This window comes from Ovis canadensis, chromosome 3 (assembly GCF_042477335.2).
Source record: "Ovis canadensis isolate MfBH-ARS-UI-01 breed Bighorn chromosome 3, ARS-UI_OviCan_v2, whole genome shotgun sequence".
Taxonomy (NCBI): Eukaryota; Metazoa; Chordata; class Mammalia; order Artiodactyla; family Bovidae; genus Ovis; species Ovis canadensis.
In genome coordinates, this window is record NC_091247.1 from 70,001,375 (window position 1) to 70,028,827 (window position 27,453).

The window sequence follows — 27,453 nt, forward strand, 5'->3', positions numbered from 1 at the left end:
TTTACAGATAAGGAAACTGAGGCTCAGAGAATTAAGGTAACTTGTGTAAGTCACACAGCTAGTAAATAGAAGGGTTGAATTGGGAACCCAGAGAGTCGGACTCCAAAATCTTTCTCTTAACCATCATCACTATACTCCGCCTCTCAGGAACACCAGGTGCAAGGACCCTAAGGTGATAGATAATGCACGTGTTTGGCATGTCCCAGAAACAGCAGGAGAACCCAGTGTGGCTGGAGTTGGGGTTAACAAGAGAGACTGAAACACATCAGATCAGAGAGATGGTTGGTACAGTGGAGGAGGGGACCAGTTTACGTGGGACCTTGAAGTACGCCATAAGGACTCTGGGTCTTATTCTGAGTGAGATGACCAGGCATTGAACCATTTTGAGCAGAGGAGAATCAAGACCCAACTTGTGTCTTGTAAGGATCACTCTGACTGCTATGCAGAGAGGAGACTATATTGACTGTGCTGTGCTGTGCTTAGTCGCTCAGTTGTGTCCGACTCTTTTGTGACCCCATGGACTGTCGCCCTCAGGCTTCTCTGTCCATGGGGATTATCCAGGCAAGAATACTGGAGTGCATTGCCTTGCCCTCCTCCAGGGGATCTTCCTAACCCAGAAATGGAGCCCTGGTCTCCCGCATTGCAGGTGGATTCTGTACTGTCTGAGCCACCAGGTGAGCCCGACTATACTGGGGACATAGATCAAAGCAGGAGCCAAGTCTGACAGCTCTGCAATAATCCCAAAAGGTAAGTGGTGGTTTGGACTATGTGATCACTGAAGTGGGGAGAAGATTATGGATCTATTTTGAAAGAAGAGAATTTAGTGATGGATAGGAGATGGGAAGAGAAAGAAACAGAGGAGTCATGGATGACCAAGGTTGTGACCTGAGCAAGTAACTGTAAGGGGCTGGCATTGCTTGTATAGGAAATACTGGCTAAGGAACAGGTTAAAGTGAAGATGCTGATTCAGGAAGTCAGAATGGAGCCTGAGAATCTGCACTTCTAACATGTTCCCAGGTGATGCGGATGCTGCTGTCCACGGAGCACACTTGTGAACAACAAGGCTCTACACTTTGTTTTGTTAAACAATTTCTTCCTGATTTTAAGGAAAAAAGTTCATCTTAAAAATATGAAAATTACCATAAAATAATTCTATACCCAGAAATACTATTAATATTTAGATGTACATCTTTCCAGGTTTTTTTGATATGTTTACATGTTTATGTACATATTAGGAAATATTGTTTAAGAGAATTAAAATCCCATTGTATCCTACCACTTGTTTTTTAAATATAGTGAACACCTTCCAGTTTCCTTAAACATTTTAAACTATTATTTCAATCAGATCAAAACATACAAACTAAAAATATTTAACTTTATTGAGTTTCTGTGCCAGACTGTTTCTTTTCTATAGCTCCCATCCCTAGTGATGGTGAATGGAAAATGTTACTTTTTAAAATAAGTGACATTTTAAAAACAGGCATTTAAATATTTTCAAAATATTTTAAAGACTGTGTTTTGGGTAAACATGCTATCATTTTAAAGTTCAAACTCTATTGGGACTGTGTTTCTCTTTCCAAAAAGCTTCCTTCCCATTCCCTTTTCCCCCAAGATGGCACCTGAGCCCCTGACTGCAAGGCAGAGTGTGTCCTATGCTGGTGACCGAGGTGGAGAGCCTCTGGTCCAAGGGTGGCCCTGTGGGTCCTCACCAGCCTCCACTGAGATGCCCCTTGACTCTCTGGCTCACCAGGCAGTAGTGCTTGCTGAAAAGCAGCTGGTTGCAGGACTAGGTGGGCACATGCAGGCCTTGGACCTTGCCTGTTGCTTCTGGTGTTTGGCTTTCTCATCCTTCCTTGGGTCTCTTGCAAGTTACTTATTCCCTCAGCTTTTCTGTAGGTAGCCCCATCCAGCCTTGTGTGCTCAGGGTGTGGGCCCCACAAGGCACGTCTCAAGACTGCCACCCAAACATCTCCCTCCAGCCCTGCAGTCCTAGGATATGGGCTGTGTCAGGGAAGTCCAGTACCATTCCTGTGCTCCAGGATACTCCATGTCCTGCCTTCAGGTTTTTAACAAGAGGGCAACAGACTCTCCCATCTGAACCCCTGTTCCTCTCTGTACCCAGTGCAACCTGAAAGGCTTCCTTCCTTCCTCCTTCCCTCAGATGGGAACAGCACCTACATTAGATCAAGTCCTCTCCTACTTTCTGGCTTAGAGTAAAACTATTCACTCAGACTACTGCGTTTTTCTCCTAAAACAAAGAGGAAATTAAAAACAAAATTTGTTTCTCGTAAAACAAATATGAAATTAGAAACAAATGCTGACTTTAAGATGGTTCACTATGGATAAAGAGCAATAATTTGAAATTTAAATAGCCCCTTCGTCTTCCTTCTCCCATGGTGCAGTATCTCAAAAATATTTTTTGGTTATATTCTTCTTAGTGAGTGAACAATATTTCATTATACAGATACTATAATGTAATCCTCTATGATTGAACACTACAATCAGAATTTTCTCCATTAAAAATAACTCACTTATATATAAATCTAAGCATATCTAATTATTTCCTAGGTGTATATGCCTATAAGTGGAATTACAGACTGAAAGGGAAAGGTATGATCACTTTCAAGGTCTTTTTTGGTACATACTTCTAGTTTATCTTCCAGAAATATTTATATCAAAGCAAACTGTAGTGGCTGAGAAAGGCTATATCTACACATACTTCCCATACTAGATATTATCATTCTTTATTTCTCTTCTCTTTCAAAATTGAGTTGAATTTCACATAAAGTCAATCATTTTTTAAAATAAATTTATCTATTTTAATTGGAGGTTAATTACTTTACAATATTGTATTTGTTTTGCCATACATCAACATGAATCTGCCACAGGTATACACGTGTTCCCCATCCTGAACCCCCTCTCCCTCCTCCTTCCCTGTACCATCCCTTTGGATCATCTCAGTGAACCAGCCCCAAGCATCCATTATCATGCGTCAAACCTGGACCGGCAACTCGTTTCATATATGATATTATACATGTTTCAATGCCATTCTCCCAAGTCATCCCACCCTCTCCCTCTCCCACACAGTCCAACAGACAGTTCTATACATCTGTGTCTCTTTTGCTGTCTTGCATACAGGGTTATCATTCCATATATATGCGTTAGCATACTATAAGCGTCTGAATGCAGAGTTTCAAAGAATAGCAAGAAGAGATAAGAAAGCCTTCCTCAGTGATCAATGCAAAGAAATAGAGGAAAACAACAGAATGGGAAAGACTAGAGATCTCTTCAAGAAAATGAGAGATACCAAGGGAACATTTCATGCAAAGAAGGGCTCAATACAGAACAGAAATGGTATGGACCTAACAGAAGCAGAAGATATTAAGAAGAGGTGGCAAGAATACAAAGAAGAACTGTACAAAAAAGATCTTCATGACCCGGATAATCACGATGGTGTGATCACTCATCTAGAGCCAGACATCCTGGAATGTGAAGTCAAGTGGGCCTTAGAAAGCATCACTACGGACAAAGCTAGTGGAGGTGATGGAATTCCAGTTGAGCTATTTCAAATCCTGAAAGATGATGCTGTGAAAGTGCTGCACTCAATATGCCAGCACATTTGGAAAACTCAGCAGTGGCCACAGGACTGGAAAAGGTCAGTTTTCATTCCAATCCCAAAGAAAGGCAATGCCAAAGAATGCTCAAACTACCGCACAATTGCACTCATCTCACACGCTAGTAAAATAATGCTCAAAATTCTCCAAGCCAGGCTCAGCAATACATGAACCGTGAACTTCCAGATGTTCAACCTGGTTTTAGAAAAGGCAGAGGAACCAGAGATCAAATTGCCAACATCCACTGGATCATGGAAAAAGCAAGAGGTTTCCAGAAAAACATCTATTTCTGCTTTATTGACTATGCCAAAGCCTTTGACTGTGTGGATCACAATAATCTGTGGAAAATTCTGAAAGACATGGGAATACCAGACCACCTGACCTGCCTCTTGAGAAATCTGTATGCAGGTCAGGAAGCAGCAGTTAGAACTGGACATGGAACAACAGACTGGTTCCAAATAGGGAAAGGAGTATGTCAAGGCTGTATATTGTCACCCTGCTTATTTAGCTTCTATGCAGAGTACATCATGAGAAACGCTGCACTGGAAGAAACACAAGCTGGAATCAAGACTGCCGGGAGAAATATCAATCACCTCAGATATGCAGATGACACCACCCTTATGGCAGAAAGTGAAGAGGAGCTAAAAAGCCTCTTGATGAAAGTGAAAGAGGAGAGTGAAAAAGATGGCTTAAAGCTCAACATTCAGAAAATGAAGATCATGGCATCTGGTCCCATCACTTCATGGGAAATAGATGGGGAAACAGTGGAAACAGTGTCAGATTTTATTTTGGGGGGCTCCAAAATCTGCAGATGGTGACTGCAGCCATGAAATTAAAAGACGCTTACTCCTTGGAAGGAAAGTTATGACCAACCTAGATAGCATATTCAAAGGAAGAGACATTACTTTGCTGACTAGGTCCGTCTAGTCAAGGCTATGGTTTTTCCAGTAGTCATGTATGGATGTGAGAGTTGGACTATAAAGAAAACTGAGCACAGAAGAATTGATGCTTTTGAACTGTGGTGTTGGAGAAGACTCTTGAGAGTCCCTTGGACTGCAAAGGAGATCAACCCTGAGATTTCTTTGGAAGGAATGATGCTGAAGCTGAAACTCCAGTACTTTGGCCACCTCAAGTGAAGAGTTGACTCATTGGAAAAGACTCTGATGCTGGGAGGGATTGGGGGCAGGAGGAGAAGGGGACGAGAGAGGATGAGATGACTGGATGGCATCACGGACTTGATGGACGTGAATCTGAGTGAACTTTGGGAGTTCGTAATGGACAGGGAGGCCTGGCGTGCTGCGATTCATGGGGTCGCAAAGAGTCAGACACGACTGAGTGACTGAACTGAACTCATACTGCATTGGTGTTTTTCTTTCTGGTTTACTTCACTTTGTATAATAGGCTCCAGTTTCATCCACCTCATTAGATCTGATTCAAATGTATTCCTTCTAATGGCTGAGTAATACTCCATTGTGTATATGTACCACAGCTTTCTTATCCAGTCATCTGCAGATGGACATCTAGGTTGCTTCCATGTCCTGACTATTATAAACAGTGCTGCAATGAACACTGGGGTACATGTGTCTCTTTCAATTCTGGTTTCCTCGGTGTGTATGCCCACAAGTGGGATTACTGGGTCAAAAAGCAGTTCTATTTCCAGTTTTTTAAGGAATCTCCACTCTGTTCTCCATAATGGCTGTACTAGTTTGCATTCCCACCAACAAAGTAAGAGGGTTCCCTTTTCTCCACACCTTCTCCAGCATTTATTGCTTGTAGAGTTTTGGATTGCATCCATTCTGACTGGCGTGAAATGGTACCTCATTGTGGTTTTGATTTGCATTTCTCTGATAACGAGTGATGTTGAGCATCTTTTCATATGTTTGTTAGCCATCTGTATGTCTTCTTTGGAGAAATGTCTATTTAGTTCTTTGGCCCATTTTTTTATTGGGTCATTTATTTTTCTGGAATTGAGCTGCAGGAGTTGCTTGTATATTTTTGAGATTAGTTGTCAGTTGCTTCATTTGCTATTATTTTCTCCCATTCTGAAGGCTGTCTTTTCACCTTGCTTATAGTTTCCTGTGTTGTGCAGAAGCTTTAAAGTTTAATTAGGTCCCATTTGTTTATTTTTGCTTTTATTTCCAGTATTCTGGGATGTGGGTCATAGAGGATCCTGCTGTGATGTATGTCAGAGAGTGTTTTGCCTATGTTCTCCTCTAGGAGTTTTATAGTTTCTGGTCTTACATTTAGATCTTTAATCCATTTTGAGTTTATTTTTTTGTATGGTGTTAGAAAGTGTTCTAGTTTCATTCTTTTACAAGTGGTTGACCAGTTTTCCCAGCACCACTTGTTAAAGAGATTGTCTTTAATCCGTTGTATATTCTTGCCTCCTTTGTCAAAGATAAGGTGTCCATAGGTGTGTGGATTTATCTCTGGGCTTTCTATTTTGTTCCATTGATCTATATTTCTGTCTTTGTGCCAGTACCATACTGTCTTGATGACTGTGGCTTTGTAGTAGAGCCTGAAGTCAGGCAGTTTGATTCCTCCAGTTCCATTTTTCTTTCTCAAGATTGCTTTGGCTATTTGAGGTTTTTTGTATTTCCATACAGATTGTGAAATTATTTATTCTAGCTCTGTGAAAAATACCATTGGTAGCTTGATAAGGATTGCAGTGAATCTATAAATTGCTTTGGGTAGTATACTCATTTTCACTATATTGATTCTTCCAATCCATGAACATGGTATATTTCTCTATTAGTGTCCTCTTTGATTTCTTTCACCAGTGTTTTCTATATATAGGTCTTTAGTTTCTTTAGGTAGATATATTCCTAAGTATTTTATTCTTTTCATTGCAATGGTGAATGGAATTGTTTCCTTAATTTCTCTATTTTCTCATTGATAGTGTATAGGAATGCAAGGGATTTCTGTGTGTTGATTTTATATCCTGCAACTTTACTATATTCATTGATTAGTTCTAGTAATTTTCTGGTGGAGTCTTTAGGGTTTTCTATGTAGAAGATCGAAAATCATGGCATCTGGCCCCATCACTTCACGGGAAATAGATGGGGAAACAGTGGAAACAGTGTCAGACTTTATTTTTGGGCTCCAAAATCACAGCAGTTGGTGACTGCAGCCATGAAATTGAAAGATGCTTACTCGTTGGAAGAAAAGTTATGACCAACCTAGACAGTATATTCAAAAGCAGAGACATTACTTTGTCAACAAAGGTCTAGTCAAGGCTATGGTTTTTCCAGTGGTCATGTATGGACGTGAGAGTTGGACTGTGAAGAAAGCTGAGCACTGAAGAATTGATGCTTTTGAACTGTGGTGTTGGAGAAGACTCTTGAGAGTCCCTTGGACTGCAAGGAGATCCAACCAGTCCATTCTGAAGGAGATCAGCCCTGGGATTTCTTTGGAAGGAGTGATGCTGAAGCTGAAACTCCAGTACTTTGGCCACCTCATGTGAAGAGTTGACTCATTGGAAAAGACTCTGATGCTGGGAGAGACTGGGGGCAGGAGGAGAAGGGGACGAGAAAGGATGAGATGTCTGGATGGCATCACTGACTCAATGGACGCGAGTCTGAGTGAACTCTGGGAGTTGGTGATGGACAGGGAGGCCTGGCGTGTTGCAATTAATGGGGTCGCAAAGAGTTAAGACACGACTGAGCGACTGAACTGAACTGAACTGATGTAGAGGATCATGTCATCTGCAAACAGCGAGAGTTTTACTTCTTCTTTTCCAATTTGGATTCCTTTTATTTCTTTTTCTGCTCTGATTGCTGTGGCCAAAACTTCCAAAACTATGTTGAATAGTTATGGTGAAAGTGGGCACCCTTGTATTGTTCCTGACTTTAGGGGAAATGCTTTCCATTTTTCACCATTGAGGATAATGTTTGCTGCGGGTTTGTCATAGATAGTTTTTATTATGTTGAGGTATGTTCCTTCTATTCCTGCTTTCTGGAGAGTTTTTATCATAAATGGATGTTGAATTTTGTCAAAGGCCTTCTCTGCATCTATTGAGATAATCATATGCTTTTATTTTTCAATTTGTTAATGTGGTGTATTACATTGATTGACTTGCAGATACTGAAGAATCCTTGCATCCCTGGGATGAAGCCCACTTGGTCATGATGTATGATCTTTTTAATGTGTTGTTGGATTTTGATTGCCAGAATTTTGTTAAGGATTTTTGCATCTATGTTCATCAGTGATATTGGCCTGTAGTTTTCTTTTTTTGTGGCATCTTTGTCAGGTTTTGGTATTAGGGTGATGGTGGCTTCATAGAATGAGTTTGGAAGTTTACCTTCCTCTGCAATTTTCTGGAAGAGTCCGAGTAGGATAGGTGTTAGCTCTTCTCGAAATTTTTGGTAGAATTCAGCTGTGAAGCCTTTGAACCTGGGCTTTTGTTTGCTGGAAGATTTCTGATTACAGTTTCAATTTCTGTGCTTGTGATGGGTCTGTTAAGATTTTCTATTTCCTCCTGGTTCAGTTTTGGGAAGTTGTACTTTTCTAAGAATTTGTCCATTTATTCCATGTTGTCCATTTTATTGGCATATAATTGCTGATAGTAGTCTCTTATGATCCTTTGTATTTCTGTGTTGTCTGTTGTGATCTCTCCAATTTGATTTCTAATTTTATTGATTTGATTATTCTCCCTTTGTTTCTTGATGAGTCTGGCTAATGGTTTGTCAATTTTATTTATCTTGCCTGGAAAATCCCATGGATGGAGGAGCCTGGTAGGCTGCAGTCCATAGGATCGCTAAGAGTCAGACACGACTGAGGGACTTCGTTGTCACTTTTCACTTTCATGCATTGGAGAGGGAAATGGCAACCCACTCCAGTATTCTTGCCTGGAGAATCCTGGGGATAGAGGAGTCTGGTGGGCTGCCATCTATGGGGTTGCACAGAGTCAGACATGACTGAAGTGACTTAGCAGCAGCAGCAGCAATAATTTTAAAGTGAACAATTCAGAGGCACTTAGAATATTCAAAACACTGTGCTGGTATTCTATTTAATCTTTGCCAATTTGATGGTTGAAAAAATCTCTCTTTAAATTTGTTTACTAGGGATATGAAACATTTTGAATATATTTGCTAATCAATGCCTTTTCTTTTTTTTTTTTTTGAACTGCCTGGCTATTTTTTTCTATTTGTATTTGGGGGTGCTGTGTTTTATGCAAATATTTATTATATATACTTACAACCTATATAATCAACTACGCTGACAATTTACCTTTGATCATAAATTTTGTTTATGCTGTCCCTTGGTATATAAACTTTTAAATACTTCAAAATCATTCTGTATTTCCTTCACATTTTATTCAACTTTGTCTATAAAGCCCTCACTAACTCCAAGATTTGATATCTATCTGTATTTCCTTCACATTTTATTCAACTTTGTCTATAAAGCCCTCACTAACTCCAAGATTTGATATCTATATTTTCTTCCTGTTCTTTAATGGTTTCACCTTGACACTGAACTCTTAACCTGGATAGGATTTATTTGGTAGGAGGGAGGAAAACTTATGTTTCCAATTGGTCTCAACATTGTTTACTAAACAATCCATCTTGATCATACAGTAATTACATAAATCAGGGTCTGTTTCTGAACTTTCTTTTCTATTTCATTGACGTACCTGGCCTGTATTTGAACCATGATGCTAAAATTACTGTACTATTTTAAATTCTCTATTCTTCTAAATAAGTTTTAAAACACTCTGTTGTTTCTCTAAGAAACACTGCTGGGAGATGATTACTGTATTAGCTAAGACGTGCTAAGCCACAAAAAGACTGAAAGTCAACTCAAAGAGGCTTAAACAAAAATGAAATTGACTGGCTTTCAGCTGAATCCAAAAGTAGATCAAATATGAGGATTGCTTGAAACAGTGGCTCATCAATGTTACTAATAACCCATTGTGTTTCCATCTCCCATTTTCCAGCTCTGCTGTCCACTATGTCAAGTTCAGCCCATAGCTAGGTCTCCTCATGGTGTAGGATGGCTGCCATTGTATCCTCACTCACATGTAGCAGAAGACTAGAAGCCACTAGCAAACTGTTTTTTGTGTGTCCTGGCACCAATTTTTTTTTAACCATTCACAACTAAGAAGGACATGATTAAAATTATTTGCTTGGATTAATCAGGGGCAACCACAGATCTGGCATGGAATGGTGTTGGAAAGATAACAGTTTTTATTAAAATTAGAATTTCTTTAAATGCATTAAGTAATTTGAAATGAACTGGTATCTTTATAAAATGAACTGGTATTTTTATAATATTGAATCTTTTAATCCAAAGACATAGCATCTCCCCTATTTAATCAAGTTTTCTGCTTGTCTATCATGTATTTTAATAATGGCTTCTTTACATAGATTTTATACATGTATCTATTCCACGAGTCTATTAAATTCTTGAGCATTTATTCTATTTAGGGTTCTAATATGGATACGATCTTATTTTCTATTATATTTTGTACCTAATTGTATGATTTGAGACTTATTTCTTTTTTTAGTTTCAGTTTAGTGTCCTTCCTTCCTTTCAGTTTAAACTAGCTTAAGCGGGAGAGAAGTTTATTGGGTTATATAACTGGGACATCCTTAGGCCTCAGCAAAAGGCCCCCAGCCCTGGGCTCATATCCTATAGCGCCCCCACATACAAAAAGACAAATAGATTTATTGCAGAATGAAAGAGTAGCCTCTGCTACTCAGGACATGGCTCTTTTGTACTGCAAATGCAACCTGTAATGTTGAACATTCACTCTCATGACTAACATTGTTCAGGCCCCTGGAATGTTTCTCTGTATTTCTTGCCCTGTGTCCTCAAGAAATGATTATTTGAAAATACTGTACCACTGTCACCTTGGAGACAGACCCTGATCCTAATTAAGAATAGTTTCATTGAAAACAAACTTATGGTTACCAAAGGGAAAGGAGGGAAGGGATAAATTAGGAATTTGGGATTAATAGATACATACTACAATATATAAAATAGGTAACAACAAGGACCTACTGTATAGAAGGGAACTATACTTAATATCTTGTAATAACCTATAATGGAAAAAAAGTTTTAAAAGAATATGTATAACTGAACCACTGTGCTATACACCTGAAACACAACGTTATAAATCAAATACAAGATTAAATTTTCAAAGGATTAAATTTTAAATTTTTAAATTTAAGTAGTTTCCAAAAATTTTTTTAATTTATTTTTAATTGGAGGATAACTACTTTACAATATTGCATTGGTTTCTGCCATATATCAACTTGAATCAGCCATAGTTTTATTAAAATTTGGTATTAATTTTAATGGTAGTTCATCATTTTAAAGATTTTAGAAGATAAGCATTTTGTAAAATATTTTATAACATTTAGTCTTTCAAATTTTTGCAATTACTTTAACTTACATTTTTGCTGAAATATATTCAAATTAGGTATATTTTTAAATTCTCTTTATAAATTTTTTAACATTTTAGATTACTACTGTGAATAAAGCAAAAATTAAGTGAATAAGTTTATTATAATACTATCAGTGATTTTGCTGAAATGGAAGCAGGGAAATAACTTTTAAGGAATGAATTATGACATTATTCTATATTACCACTTATCCTAAAATTCTGGCCCATCTTCAGAATGCCCAGGTTTATATTGTAAAACTCAACATACGGCGTTCCCTGATGGTCCAGTGGCTAAGGTCCTGGTGCTCCCAGTCCTGGGTCTGGGCAGGGAGCCCAGGTTTGATCTCTAGTCAGGAAACTAGATCCCACATGCCACAACTAAGAGTCCCCATGCCACAACTGAAGATGCTGTGTGTGCAACTAACACCTGGCACAGCCAAATAAATAAGTAAAAATAAATATTCTTGAAAAGAAAGAATAAAATTAAACATATAAACATAGAGTTTCTGGACCTCTATTTTTACTCTTACCCAGACCCTGTAATAATTAGGGGAGGACCTGATCCTTCGTTTATGTAGCCTATTCATGGGTGGATCCAGAGATTAAATGACATTGTCTAGGTAGGATGTCTTCTGACAGTCCAGTCATATCCCAGGCCAGTAGAAAGTGGGCTTCTTTCTCTCAGGGTTTGTTATTAATCCTGCTTGGACCATCTGCTCATCCTCCAGATGAACCATGGTACTCAGCCAAGTGGGGCCATGATCACATCAACAGCTTCTCAGCTGCTGCTCTGTATCTGGAAGCTGGTGGGCTCATGGAGTAGGAAACGGGAGATTTCTTCAAGATGTTGGCAGTTAAAATTAAGTCCATCACACTGGAACCTAAGGTAGGTACTTAATTTTGCAAATTTATTTTATGGCTTCCCTCTTATCAAACTCGCTTACTAGTTCTAACAGCTTTTCTGTTGGTTTTGTTGGTTTTCTAGGTAGATAATGTCATAAAATACAAATAATGATAATCTGTCTCCTGCTTTACAAGATCTTATTTTGCTTTTATTATATTGCCTCAAACTGTCAAAGCAGGGTTCAATGGTGGTGATAGCAAATCAGTTTAGTTGCTCAGTCGTGTCTAACTCTTTGTGACTCCATGGACTGCAGCACGTCTGGCTTCCCTGTGCATCACCAACTCCCAGAGCCTACTCAAACTCATGTCCATCGTGTCAGTGATATCCCTACCTTATTCCTAACCTGAACTGGATTGCCTTTAGCATTTCAGCATTAAATATTTTGATGTTTTCTTAAAGATATTCTTTGCTCTTTCAATGTGAGGTCTTTCCAGAAATTTATGGCCAGGTCCACATGCCGAGTTTTGGGGATCTTGGGTCTGTGGGCACTGCTAAACAAACTGCTCTAAGTTGAGTCACTGCTAGTCATGTAAATTTGCATGACTAAATCTCCACTCCTCCAAACCCAAAGCAATCCAAAAGAAAGGCTGTCCAAACACCAGAGGTCATAAGCCTCATATTCTATTTTTCTGCTTCCTTTGTTACTGTTAGTAGAGGAATAGTAGAATTTTTCTAACAGGCACATAAATAAGCATTTGAGGGTACTTCCCTGGTGGTCCAGTGGCTAAGACTGTGCACTCCCAATGCAGGGGGGTCTAGGTTCCATCCCTGGTCAGGGAACTAGATCCCACATGCCACAGCTAAGAGTTTGCATGCTGCAAGCAAGAGTTTGCATGCCACAGTGAAGATCAAAAGTCCTGCGTGCCACAACTAAGACTCAGAACAGCCAAACAAACAAATATTAAAAAAAAAAAAAAAAGCGTCTGGAGCTTTGTAAGAGAAGGCTCAGATTTTAAGATTTATGACCTATATTTTAAGCACTTTGTACATGTTTATTTTATTTCACAACAAAAATTTAACATAAAATGTCCTTACTAATAGGGTGAAAAGTTGTTACCACTACTCAGAAAAACCAATGGCAAGAAATGGCTTGTGAGTCACAGCCAAATAAGATCACTAAGTGAACTCTGACAAAGCAGGATGGTGTCCACTTTACTCACTATATATATTACCAAGGGCTAGCACATAGTAAGTGCTCAGTAAGTATCTGATTAGTTAAATTGATCATTGCACAATGGGCATCACAGAATTCAGGTTATATATAATTTTAAGACAAGAATACTAATGTGTATAATTTTAAGACAAGGATACTAATGTGGATTTGTGGCCTGGTAGAAAGTAATGCTTACAAACTAGGAATTTTCTCTGATTCAATTCCACAGTTACTGCCAGTAGTGAGCATTATTGTCATCTATGCTCAATCTGATGAAAGTGAGAGGAGAGTGAAAAAGTTGGCCTACAGCTCACCATTCAGAAAACTAAGATCATGGTATCTGGTCCCATCACTTCATGGCAAATGGGGAAACAGTAAAAACAGTGTCAGACTTTATTTTGGGGGGCTCCAAAATCACTGTAGATGGTGACTGAAGCCATGAAATTAAAAGACACTCCTTGGAAGAAAAGTTATGAACAACCTAGACAGCATATTCAAAAGCAGAGACATTACTTTGCCGACTAAGGTCCGTCTAACCAAGGCTATGGTTTTTCCAGTGGTCATGTATGGATGTGAGAGTTGGACTGTGAAGAAGGCTGAGCACCAAAGAATTGATGCTTTTGAACTGTGGTGTTGGAGAAGACTCTTGAGAGTCCCTTGGACTGCAAGGAGATCCAACCAGTCCATTCTAAAGGAGATCAGTCCTGGGTGTTCTTTGGAAGGAATGATGCTAAAGCTGAAACTCCAATACTTTGGCCACCTCATGCAAAGAGTTGACTCATTGGAAAAGACCTTGATGCTGGGAGGGATTGGGGGCAGGAGGACAAGGGGACAACAGAGGATGAGATGGCTGGATGGCATCACCGACTCGATGGACGTGAGTCTGAGTAAACTCTGGGAGTTGGTGATGGACAGGGAGACCTCAGTTCAGTTCAGTCGTGTCCGACTCTTTGTGACCCCATGAATCGCAGCACACCAGGCCTCCCTGTCCATCACCAACACCCGGAGTTCACCCAAACTCATGTCCATCAAGTCGGTGATGCCATCCAGCCGTCTCATCCTCTGTCGTCCCCTTGTCCTCCTGCCCCCAATCCCTCCCAGCATCAAGGTCTTTCCCAATGAGTCAACTCTTCACATGAGGTGGCCAAAGGTGTTTCAGCTTCAACATCACTCCTTCCAATGAACACCCAGGACTGATCTCCTTTAGAATGGACTGGCTGAATCTCCTTGCAGTCCAACGGACTCTCAAGAGTCTTCTCCAACACCACAGTTCAAAAGCATCAATTCTTCAGCGCTCAGCTCTCTTCACAGTCCAACTCTCACATCCATACATGACCACTGGAAAAACCATAGCCTTGACTAGACGGACCTTTGTTGGCAAAGTAATATTTCTGCTTTTCAATATACTATCTAGGTTGGTCATAACATTCCTTCCAAGGAGTCTTTTAATTTCATGGCTGCAATCACCATCTGCAGTGATTTTAGAGCCCAAAAAAATAAAGTCTGACACTGTTTCCACTGTTTCCCCATCTATTTCCCATGAAGTGATGGGACCAGATGCCATGATCTTCATTTTCTGAATGTTGAGCTTTAAGCCATCTTTTTCACTCTCCTCTTTCACTTTCATCAAGAGGCTTTTTAGCTCCTCTTCACTTTCTGCCATAGGGGTGGTGTCATCTGCATATCTGAGGTGATTGATATTTCTCCCGGCAATCTTGATTACAGCTTGTGTTTCTTCCAGTCCAGTGTTTCTCATGATGTACTCTACCTAGAAGTTAAATAAGCAGGGTGACAATATACAGCCTTGACGTACTCCTTTTCCTATTTGGAACCAGTCTGTTGTTCCATGTCCAGTTCTAACCACTGCTTCCTGACCTGCGTACAGATTTCTCAAGAGGCAGGTCAGGTGGTCTGGTATTCCCATCTCTCTCAGAATTTTCCACAGTTTATTGTGATCCACACAGTCAAAGGCTTTGGCATAGTTAATAGAGCAGAAATAGGGAGGCCTGGCATGTTGCAATTCATGGGGTAGCAAAGAGTCGGAAACGACTGAGCAACTGAACTGAACTGATGCTGAGTCTGTGCTGGTGTTCAGAGAGGTTAAGGAACTTGTATGAGCTGAGCTTCACATCTACTCCCTCCCTCTACTAGAGCAGGCTACCTTCTATATCACACAACATGAGGTGTATATTTATCCCTTACCTTCCAGTGTTAAGCGCTCTGCCACTTTTATTTTCACCATCTTATTTGCTTCTAGTGAGTGAAGTTGGAGAAGGCAATGGCACCCCACTCCAGTACTCTTGCCTGGAAAATCCCATGGGCGTAGGAGCCTGGTAGGCTGCAGTCCATGGGGTTGCTAAGAGTCAGGCACAACTGAGGAACTTCACTTTCACTTTTCACTTTCACACATTGGAGAAGGAAACGGCAACCCGCTCCAGTGTTCTTGCCTGGAGAATCCCAGGGACAGGGGAGTCTGGTGGGCTGCCGTCTGTGGGGTCGCACAGAGTCGGACACGACTGAGGCGACTTAGCAGCAGCAGCAGCAGTAAGTGAAGTGAAAGTCACTCAGTCTTGCGAGCCCATGGTTCTTGTGAGCCTGCCAGGCTCCTCTGTCCGTGGAGTTCTCCAGGCCAGAATACTGGAGTGGGTAGCCGTTCCCTTCTCCAGAGGATCTTCCCAACCCAGGGATGGAACCCAGATCTCCCACACTGCAGGTGGATTCTTTATCATCTGTGCCACCAGTTTGCATGATTATCTTTTTTTTTATTCATTTGTTAATTATCTGACTCTCGAGAGACAGTGCTATGAGAGTAAGTAAATTATTCAACTTGTTCCCAGTTATATCCTGGTGCCTGGAGCACATAGTTAAGTGCTCAAAAAATATTGAATGTGTTGAATGAATGAGTGAATGAATGAATTGACTTAAGTACTTATAATAATAGAGAAAAGTTAACTTAAGTAAAGAAACCTTACATGAGGTCACCAAATAATGAAGAGACCTAGCACCCCAGAGTTTTAGAATTCACAGTTACTTTGTTCTAGTCTCATACTCCGTGATTAAAACCCTACTGTCACCATTTTCAACTATGGTGCTATTCTTACACAAGCTACATGGTGATCAAAACTATATTCTCCTTCCAATTCTTTCCACTAAATGATTTATGTTTTTTCTAGAATTATGAGCACATAAGCAACATAAAAGTGTCAGCTAGTCTATTTTCCAGTATCCAAGCAAAGCCTGGCCCAGAAAACAGAAAGGTAAAAGAAGTAAGTAAAAATGTTGTTTACACCAGCTGAACTGTTTTAAGAGCCCAGAACTAAGGACCTTGAGGTTGTGGATCTGAACCACAACCTTGCTTTAGTCTATGGGAGCTACAGAGCAAAGCCAGCCAACCATCTTGAAAATACATTTCCTTTGTCAGTATAAACACTATATAAAATAAATCAGATAAATTAGAAAAAAAAATCTCCATCACTACTGAATAAACAACTCAAGGGACATGCTCTATCTATACATAATATAGTGGTCATTTTAAAAGTTTTTTACTGGGAGTTTTTAATGGTATTATAAATGCTTTGATATGTTAGGCTTAAAAAATCAATAAAAAATTATATGTTTACTCCAACAATAGAGAATTGTTTAAAAAAACACACTAGTAAGTTTATATGATGGAATTGTATGTGACAAATAAAAATCACATTTTAAAAGAACACTTACAGGAGGGGAAAATGCTTTCAGTTCATCTTTGTATCAGTCATGGTGCTGCCAGGAATGGTACATTCAGATTGGGTGACTGAGAAGAGTAGCCATCTACCAAGGATTGGGCAGGGATAAAGGAAACAAATGAGAGATGATGAAGCACCCCAGGGTGCTGGCATCACTGGGGAGTCATCACCATACAAAGGATGGAAAGGAAGGGAGAGAACCATTACCTGAGCACAGCAACACCTGTAGCTGTCCAAGAGGGCTTTGTGGCAGGACCTACGGCTTCAGGTAGAGAAATGATGAGCCTTCCAACCCACAGCCTGGCAAGGAGGGACCTAGGGAATAAACACCCAAGTCTTTCTACCCCCCTCCATTTCAGAACCCAGCTGGAAGGTGGAGAGTAAGGGAGCCCACCGATGGAATCCACAAAAGTCAGTTTTCCAGAACAGAGCTGGATGGTACAGGGTGAAGCATTGATCTGAAGGAATAAATGGAAAATACCCCGCATAATATTCAGTAAAAAATCAGACTGCAATACAGTATTACAGGGTAATTCCAAATTTGTAATTATATACATAGGTCAGGCTCCCTAGCAAACAGACTAAGATTTGCCTGCAAGAAGTCTGCTGTGGAGTGCTCTTGGGAACGGTAGCTGTGAGTGGGGATAGAAGCAGGGTGGGCAGAGGGAAGAGGCTGAACTGTAAGATGGTTACTACAGAGGACTCTGCTGATCACAGAAGGAGCACTGGAGCTGGGATGGCCCTGAAGAGTGGTCCCAGCTGAGGCAAGAAGGCTGGGCTGTGGTAGTCCCTCAGCAACTGATTACTGAATACAGGCTGCCCCGTGAGGCCAAGGGCAGTGCGTGGACAGAGCCATTAGCTAACCTGCTGCACTGAGCGTGCATCCTCCTCAAGGGGGTGGGGTGGGGGCAGGTAGGGAAGGCCACCAGGTCCACTAAGATCTCAGTCAACAATGGCTGCTGCTGCAAAGTCGCTTCAGTCATGTCCGACTCTGTGCGACCCTAGAGACGGCAGCCCACCAGGCTCCCCCATCCCTGGGATTCTCCAGGCAAGAACACTGGAGTGGGTCAACAATGGCTGACTCTGGGTCAAAGAACTATGGATAGTTTCCTGCTCTGCTTTTCGGGTTTTTAAAATACTTTTATGTTGTTCCAAATTTTCTAAAATCTATCACAATATGTATTAGTTCGGAGAAGGCGATGGCACCCCACTCCAGTACTCTTGCCTGGAAAATCCCATGGATGGAGGAGCCTGGTAGACTGCAGTCCATGGGGTCACTAAGAGTCAGACATGACTGAGTGGCTTCCCTTTCACTTTTCACTTCCATGCATTGGAGAAGGAAATGGCAACCCACTCCATTGTTCTTGCCTGGAGACTCCCAGGGACGGGGGAGCCTGGTGGGCTGCCGTCTATGGGGTCACACAGAATCGGACACAACTGAAACAACTTAGCAGCAGCAGCATATATTAGTTTGATACTCAGTAAATTTAGTTTGGAAAAAAAGGAAGTACGAGTTATTGCTGTATGATAATCTGTGTATTCCTAGAAGATTTAGAACAGAAATTTGTCTTCCCTTGTAATTCTTATAATTCCCAGTGTGATGCAGACGTATGTGAGAGAAGGTCGATACATGTGGTTACACACTCCATAGCACGAATTAAGCACTGAAGTTAGAGGCGACTGTTACACTATTAATACTTGGTTGACCAAAAGGTTCCTTCGGTGAGTGAGCATACTGTTTATCAAAGTTTCCGGTGAAAAAGAAAAATGTCTTATTTGTACTTAAAACCAAATGAACTTTTTGGCCAACCCAATACTTCAGTGTCATCAGTGTGATATCAAGCACACGCCAGTCAGTTTAACTTTTAATGCTGGGAACGGCCAGGTAACTTGCTATCAAGAATCACGATTCAGAGTGGTCAGTTGGCATTATATAAAAAAGGCAACATTCCAGTGGCAGCTTCTACAGATCTTTCTGCCATTCAATGAATAACACTTTGCTATTATGCTATTTTATTAATAGGATTTTATTCTTGGGTTAGTGGTGTATTAGCACAATGTGTTCAAAACATATTATTACTGGTGAAATTAAAAGTATTCAAAGGACTTCCCTGGTGGTCCAGTGGCTAAGACTCTATGGTCCCAATGCAGGGGGCCAGGTTCAATCCCTGGTCAGGGAACTAGAGCCCATATGCTACAACGGAAAGACCCCGAAGATCTCGCATGCTGCAACTAAAACCTAGCACAGCCAAGTAAATTAATTCTTTTTAAGTATCCAAAATATGTGGATTGGTTTAAATGACTTGGAAACACCCTTCAATCACCCTTGTACAAACATTAAGAATCTAGCAATTACAATGTGTGCCATTAGAGACATTAGGGGGTTGATTCTTTAATTGGTCCCATATCTAGCTACTGGCTTCAGAGAGAATTCTGACTGCATAGGTGCCCTGTCTTTCTCCAGTGGATTTTGCATAGAGGATGAAGTGTAAACACTTAAAAAGAATCCCACAGAGCTGCAGAATTCCTCTGAGTTTACAGAAAGTCTGAATGAACTGCTTTGAGCCATTTGTTAATAAATACTTGGTTAATAAATACCTTTTGTGTCCCTGAGCTTTGCCTGAAGCCTGCTTTTATTATTACCTGGTAGCAAGTGTGTGAGAGAGTAGCTAAACACACCACCCCCTTTACAGTTCTTACTATTCACCAAAACAGCCATGCCTGTCTAAACTGGCTGAGGCTCATTTTGCAACACGCACTCTACTAACCAGGCTGAGTACAGAGGACATCAAAGGAGGATATTATTGTCCTTCTGGAACAATCTACTGATTCAAGAATATTGTCACATTCTATTTTTAGGAGTAAATACATCGACTTCTTCATGTAATGATTCCTCTCTTTCATTCTATTAATTAACTCATTATAAGCTGTTGGTAAGTTCCAGCCAATCAGCGTTCTTAATCAAGGGTTCATGAACTACAGCCCACAGGTCAAATCTGGCCAGCTATCTGTTTTTGTACAGCCCACAAGCTAAGCAAAGTTCTGAAGTGCTAAAATCGTTAGAAAAAATGAAAAGAATAATGTTCAGGTCATGTAAGTTATACGAAATTCAGATTTCCGCATTCATGAAGAAATTTTGCTGGAACACAGTTTCATTCATTATTTGCAAATCACCCGTGGCTGCTTTTACACTACAGTGACAGAGTGTGGTAGTGACTGAGGCTATTGGGCCCATGACACCTAAACTATCTGCTGTCTAGTTCTTTACAGAAGAAGTTTGCTGATGGGATACATTATGGAACACGTCAGGATATAGGCTCAATTCTCCTATGAGTGTAGGTTCCAAGGGAGATGGAGGACAAACACAGAAATACCCAAAGGCAGAAAGTGCTATGGAAAGTAAGAGTGATGTGATAGAGACTGACACCAGGTCCCCTGAGATGGAGCCCAGCTAAGTCCTCTCTGAGGAAGCGATGCCTGAGTGGGGGAACTGAAGGACAAGAAGACAGCCATGTGAACATGAAGACCCCTCAAGCTTGAGCTACTAGGGAAAGGAAAAAAGGGCAAGTGGGGCAGGTGTATGGACAGCAAGGGAAGAGTGGCCACGGGAAGGGTGGTATGTGCTTCTCTTCTTTCTAAAGACTGTCAGCGACACTAAGAATCTCCCTGGAAGTTGGTGATGACGGCTGAAAAGTCATTCATAACCACTTGGTCAACATAAAAAACTGTCACAAGGGCAGACAAGCTGAGAGATTCTACCATTTCCCTCAGTTCACAGCCCCCGAAGAGGCAGCAAATCGTCTGTGAAATTCCCCTCCCGCCTCCCACTTTTCATCTGCGAAAAGGTGAGTGAAGGAGAGGAAATCAAAGTAACAGAAACCTCTCAAGGTCAAGGTGCAGGAGCTATAGGCTAGAACAGGAGCTAGAGACATTCCTGCAGCTCAGTTTCCCCCCTTTCCTTCCCCCATCCTCACACTGCTCCTACTCCAGGGGAGGAAGATAACTGTGTCTCCACACTCATTTACAGCCACAGGTTGTACACACTGTTGTGTGGTTGAAGATCTGGAGAAATGAAGGAAATTCAACCTTACTTGTTACAAATGTGTTCACAAATAATAACATAGGATCACTCTGAACAACTTCAAAAGCTTTACATAAAGCACCTTTTGTGTTCTCTCTTTGCAAACATTTATATGTATTTTTAATGACTATGGTTGGAGGGAATATGAATTTTTTAAAACTGATATTCCTATTGATACAAGTAAAGAAGTTAGCACCTTTTTAGAGAAAAACAAGCCTCTCCAGAGGGGAGAAAGAAACATAATTAGAAATGTATTAAGGTTAAAAAGCTGTTTTTAACTTGTTTCCTAAGAAACCAGAAATAGAACTGACAAGTACAACTTCCAAAGAAGCTTAGATCTATTTACTCTATTATTAAATTTTCCACTTTCAATTTTTTAAAATAACTAATTTGAAGTTAAAAAAAGAAAGTTCTTACATGAAATAAAATTAAGTTCTCCAGTTAATTGTGTTTGTGAGTCTTTTACTAGAGAAAATTGACCTCCATGAACAAAGAAATTGCCAGGGTTGCTCTCAAACAGGTTAATAATGTATTTTGCAATCATTATAATTTTTAAATAACCATAACTGTCACCATCGTCTGCTGAATTTGTGCAGTAACTTCCTGGCAGCTGAATTTATTTAATATGAAAGTAAATTAAAACTTAGTAGAGAGACAACTGTAAAGTCATTCTTCTATAATACCATTTCATCCTACTCAGTGTCTTCAGTATGAGAAAAAACGTGATTGAAAATTGAGCTCGTATTTCTTTTTAAAGTCCTAAGTAGTTGCATGAGATGAAAAGGTCCATATTTGGGCCTGGACAGAACAGATATGAAAGACAACCAGCAGGGAGCTGAGAATCTGTGATCAACCAGGAGCCTCAAAAGTCATGTGCTTAGCCTCTTGTGCTCAGGCCCTAGCACTGAGCTGAAGAAGTGGAGCCATAAAAATTTAGCCATGAGTGAGAACCCTCTGCCCACATTTGACTGCCTAACTATGTCCCATTCCAGAAGCTCCAGGGCTTCAGATAAAGAGGACAAGAGACCAAGAGTCTAAAGCATATTCTTCTATCTTCTGCCTGTCTGAATCCTTTCTTTCTCAAATTCCCTCTTTTTTGTGAAGGCACATTCACAAATCCTTATCTTCAGTCTAACCAGAGAAATGAACAGGCTTCCAACCATCTAAGGGACTGTGTCTGTTCTGACAAAATACTGTAATAAAAGTGTTACAGGATTTGGGAATAAAAGTTTTCCTCCTGCGTAGAATTGACAACCAAGTATTATCATCATCAAATTCTGAAAGGAGAAATGAACAACTGGAGCCAGATTGCTCCTTGGAACCTTAAGAGGAAGATGCGCAGTTGTGGACCTGCAAAGGCAGCCTCCTAAGTGCCATGTTCTTGGGGAGTCCACTACCTCACTTGGTGGTGAACCCAAAGTTCTAAGAATGTGAACACTGGCTGCTAGTCTCATTTAACCAGAAGTCAGGTGCAACCATACTGGGGAAATGAGGGGAGGAAAGTATGGTATAAGTAGTAAAAGAGTTACATCTTCATCTATCATAATAGAAAGTCAACAGATAATGCCTAAAATTAATGATTTAAGAGACACCAGTGTGAGAATATTATTTTGAAATCAGGAGGCATGCCCAAAGAATTCATTAAAACGGTGATTGAGGAGTAAGAAGGGATGGGTTGGAGTGGGGTGCCTGCCTTTAAAAAAAATATTTAAGTACTACTAGACTTTTTCAACATGTGTAGGTTTCAATATTATTTTATTAAAAAAGCATAATTAGCATATAAAAACATTTTATTTAAGGAAAAATCTAATAATTTTTGTGGATGTTTTCTGTGTGCTGTTTGTCAAAAATGCCTAGGGTAACATGGGTATATCTGATAGATCATAGTTGGTTTTACATTCCTACAGGTTGAAGTTTAGTGAGTATTCTAATGTGGGGCCAAATTAAGAGAAGCATATCTGTATATATGTCAGTAGAGCCCATAGATTAGAAATCAAAGTAGGGGTTTGGGGGGCTGGAAGGATGTCATGGACATGCTCCAAGTTACAGAAGCAGATAAAACCAGGCAGACCTACCCAACAAAATAGAGACAAATAATATTCAGGGACACAAGGACACAGCGGCCATCTGGTGTTGGCACAAATGGTGCTATACATGCTAACTGGCCTTAGAAGATTCATTGCTAAAATTATAGACAGAAATCGTCACCAGGGGAAGGTTAACTTCTGCTAAATAGCTTCCAGTTTTACTTTGGAGAAAGAATACCATGTAAAATGGTTTAGGTAAAAAAAAAAAAAAAAAAGAAAAAGGTATCTTATTCCTGTAAGATTCCTATTTGGCTCCTCATGCAGAAAAATCAAGTTTTACAAATCCCAACAAGTTTAAAGGAGTGAAAAGTGGCACCAAAAATAGAGCTTTGGCTTATCTTACTGTTGGTCACTCAGGGTGATCATTTTATATGGGATTTAAGTGAACATATGCAATACAGATTTTGCCTTTATTATCCTTAGCTATCCAGAAAATGACAATACTTAAAAATTTATTCCTAACAGTTGTTACAGATACATTCAGACTATAGAGTTAATATCTCATCTATAATAATCGTCCTCTACACTAGCAGTGTCTTACTTACTCTACACTTTCCCAAGAGATACTTTATATTCATTCTCACAGCTCTTCCTCTTTATTAACTTGAATTTCTCCTAATTTAATTCAATGATTACCATATACATATTTTTAAATAACTCAGCCAATATAAAACAATAGTTGACTTCTACTACACTTGTCTAAATATTATCCAATAGTGTGTCTAAAATTATGTTAATAACTATTCCTTTGGTAATATCCGACTGCTTTCCATGGTTCCTAAGTCATCATTCATGTTGCTTTTATCCTTTATTGGACAATCTGATGTAGGACATTTGACTCAGTGGTTTCGTCTGGGGCATGTTCTGATAGAGCAAAGAGGAATATGGACGTTTTGATGAAACACTTTTGAGAAATCTACACCAAAAGATAGACACAGTTTTTATTATAAATTATAGTAACACCAGTGGTGGAGAAATGGGATGGAATGAGGCTCTCAGATGGCAGGGAGCCCAGGATCAGGTGAGGATCCTGATTTTGCACATTGTATGGTAGTAGTTTTTAAAAGTTGGCTTGTTGTTTAGAATTTATTGAAATATTCTATTCTCAAAACAATTGCATCAGTATAGATTGACAAAGACCATTTAGCTGTTATTCTGATTCTTTAGATATCTCCTACCCAACTTTCTTCCCATTGGATTTTCACAACAATCTCATGTACTATAAGATTATTCGGGTGAATTACTTTTCACCAAAGTGATTCAGAAAACTGAATTTTAAAACACATTTTCCTACATAACCATGATGTTACTACTAGACCTAACAAATTTAGCACTAATTCCTTAATGTTCTTTAATACCCAGGCCATATTCAAATGCCCCCTATCAGCACCTCAAATATTTTTTACAGCTGGTTTGTCCCAACTAGGAAAAAAAATCTGTTTGTAACAGAAATATGGAAAAATATTACAACTGCAAAATCTAGATACAGATGTTCATTATGCTATTCCCTTAATTTTGCATGCATTTGAAAATTTTCATAATGATATAATTCTTTTATACATTATATCTTTGCAAAAATGTCTATATACATGAACAAGGTGGGAAGTTTCTAACTCATGCTACTGAACCCTGTCCTGTTTGATTCTGCCATATTTGGACAATTATGTAGAAAGGATATTTATCATGTCTCTTAGTTGATGTGTGGGGAATAATGAATGTGTTACATAGCTGAATCAAGATTCAAAAATATAACAAGGACTGGTAAAGAAACGATTGGTGATACACTGGGTATATTTTTATGTTAAGTAAGAGTCAGAGTAGAAGGTCACAGGTCACTAGATATAATGATGAAGAAGGGACCTAAGGCATACCATCTAGCTTTTGTGGCAGCTAGAGCAAATGGAATTGTTGGAGGTAGTAACAAAATAGGGTTTTTCCTTTATTAAGAGGGGCTGGTGCCCTCCCTACCTATGAGCTGTATCTGTCAGTTCTGTCAGAAGATGCTACCATGGGCACTGCTCCTATGAGTGCTGGGGTGGTAAATACGCAAGTAGGGAAGGAGTGGGAATGGCATGGCAAGTGGGGCTACAAAAGCCAAATTGCTATAGAATCTTCAGTTTCCACTGTTACGGAAGGCAGAGAAGATATTACCTTTATATCCAGTTTCCAGCACTCTGACATAGCAGATACTTCACAGTGTTTGTGGAATGAATGAATGCTTTCCTACAGGCTACAGGCAATAATCTATTCATCAACAGATATAGAGATGCAAAAAACAGACTTAGCCATCTGGATGCTCTAAGGCAACACCATGGCCACATGGAATATACACACCTTGGTCTCTTTGGCTGCAACCAAATATCATGTCAACAATTGAGGCTGTACCGAGATAAGAACATCAACAATGAGGCACCATTGGACCAGGCTCTAATTTTACTGGGTGACTGTCTAAACTGGAATGTAAAGCCACAAACATCACAGGAGAGAGGGTCACATGAGTGTGTTTTGGCATTATTAAGACACTGTGTTTTCTACAACAATTTAAGTTGAGTGGTTCAGACTCTGATACCCTTACACGGGTTCCAAGGATTTGGGGAGAGATAATATTTTGCAAAATGGCCAGTAAGTGTAAACTCATAAGCCTCACAGTTAAATCCTTACCAGTCTGGCTCTGGCTCACTTTTAAAATCTCTCCCAGTCAGAAAGTCTAAACTCCATGGTGGTGGTGGTGTTCAGTCACTCATCATGTCCAACTCTTTGTGACCCATGGGCTGCAGCATGCCAGGCTTCCCTGTCCCTCACTATCTCCCAGAGTTTGCTCAGACTCATGTCCACTGAGTCGGTGATGCCATCCAACCATCTCATCCTCTATAGTCTGAACTATTTCCATATTCCCGTGTAGTTCACTTAGGGAAGTTGCACCCTGGTCCTACCATCCTGTCTTTTATGGAGCTCCCCCTCCACTTCTTCACTCTGCTCTGAATATCCAAATTTTACTCACCCCAAAGTCCAAATCAGACTCCATAATTTTAACCTTTTTTGGTCTCTTGAGGGTCTACCACACTTCTCTACCATTTAACAGAGTGCTCTCTGTATAGGTAATTACATTTCATAGGCAAAGGTTTTATTTCCTCAGGTAGATCATAATCTCAATGCCAAGGATTTTTAATTTCCCAAAGTGCCTAGCACAATGCTTCACATGGGAGGGGTGCTAAATAAATATGAAGCACTCAGTGAATGATTCCAAACATTTGTGAACCACTTCTTTTTGTCTGAAACTTTGTCTAAAACAAACTTCTAGTCTTTCTGGCTTCATCACGCCATGAATAAATTTCTCAGCTAAAAAAATAACTTAATCCTCAAGTGTTCCTGCTGCTGCTATAATAGAGGGTCTCAGAGACGGAACCTGGCAAACAATACCCTCTTGTCGCATTTAATAAGGGTGAGTCACTTTTAACTAGACAAGTGAGCACTGTATTCCAGAAACTGTCTCTTCCCACTGTGACTGGAAAGAAAATACTCATTGATTTTAGATATATTAAACCAAAAACATACTCAGAAATAATAGGTAACTTTCATATGTGTGTATGAGTATGATCGATATCCTCCATACTCAAAATGTGCTCCACGGATAAACAGAATCCATCTCACTTGGGAGCTTGGATTAGAAATGCAGAGTATCAGGCTCTATCTCAAACTTACTGAATGAGAATCCTGTTTTTTAACAGAAACCCTAGGTGATTTTAAAAGCCTTGAACAAGCCCAAAGTGGGCAGAGCTGATTGCACTGGAGATTTTTATGTAGGCTCCCGAGAATATAGGCTTTCTGTCCTTTCAAAATAGTCTATACCTGTGGTTCAACACTTGCTGGACCCCACTGCCAGGGTTTCTCATTTAGTAGGTCTGGGACGGGACCCCAGAATCTCCATTTCTAACCAGCTTCCAGGTGATGCCTATGGTGATGCTGCTGGTCCAGGAATCACAACCACTGACTCACATCACCTAAAACTCACATGTTGCATATTCAGGGGATTCTGCTTCAACAGCACTCCCAGTAGAAGGGAGAATATTAAGATAGCAGAGAGGAAAAAGCAAAAGAAGTGGCAGCAAAACGTGTCATTTGTGTTACAGGAAGAGAGCAGTTAAACGTTCCTTTGTACACAGTGGGGTAAAAATAGTTGAAGAAATCACTATAGCAACAGCTGGGTTATCCTCTAGGTTTTTTCCTACTGACAACTCAGAAAAGGAAGCCCGCCTTCCCATCTTACAGAAATTCTGTTTCAACACTGAGCCTTATCAAAAACAAAAGCCACAGGAAACAGATACCATTCGTTTAGGACTATGAGGTAACAATACAGATTTAAGATGCATTTGAAAATGACTCTGAAGCCTGGATTTGGATTCTTTGGTCAAGCAGTGAAACAAAAATGAGTTTTTTATATCGATGACTCTAAAACCAGAAAAGGACAGCAGAACGATGTTGAGAACATCTTACAAATTTTT

At 40.0% G+C, this 27,453-nt stretch overlaps 1 protein-coding gene across 9 annotated transcripts in view; it reads right to left on the bottom strand.

Moving 5' to 3' along the window:
- ACYP2 (acylphosphatase 2) overlaps positions 1-27,453 on the bottom strand; it is a 183,289-nt gene that overhangs the window by 111,735 nt on the left and 44,101 nt on the right. Inside the window, exons 5-6 of one of the 9 annotated variants that reach the window (XM_069583360.1) lie at positions 16,991-17,098; positions 15,820-16,868 (exon numbers count right to left, since the gene is read on the bottom strand). The exons of the other annotated variants lie outside the window; for them this stretch is intronic. Coding sequence (XP_069439461.1) covers positions 16,793-16,868; positions 16,991-17,098 — 184 coding nt within the window. The 3' untranslated portion in view covers positions 15,820-16,792. Of the gene's footprint in view, positions 1-15,819; positions 16,869-16,990; positions 17,099-27,453 lie in introns of those variants that run through there. 9 annotated transcript variants of the gene reach the window in all.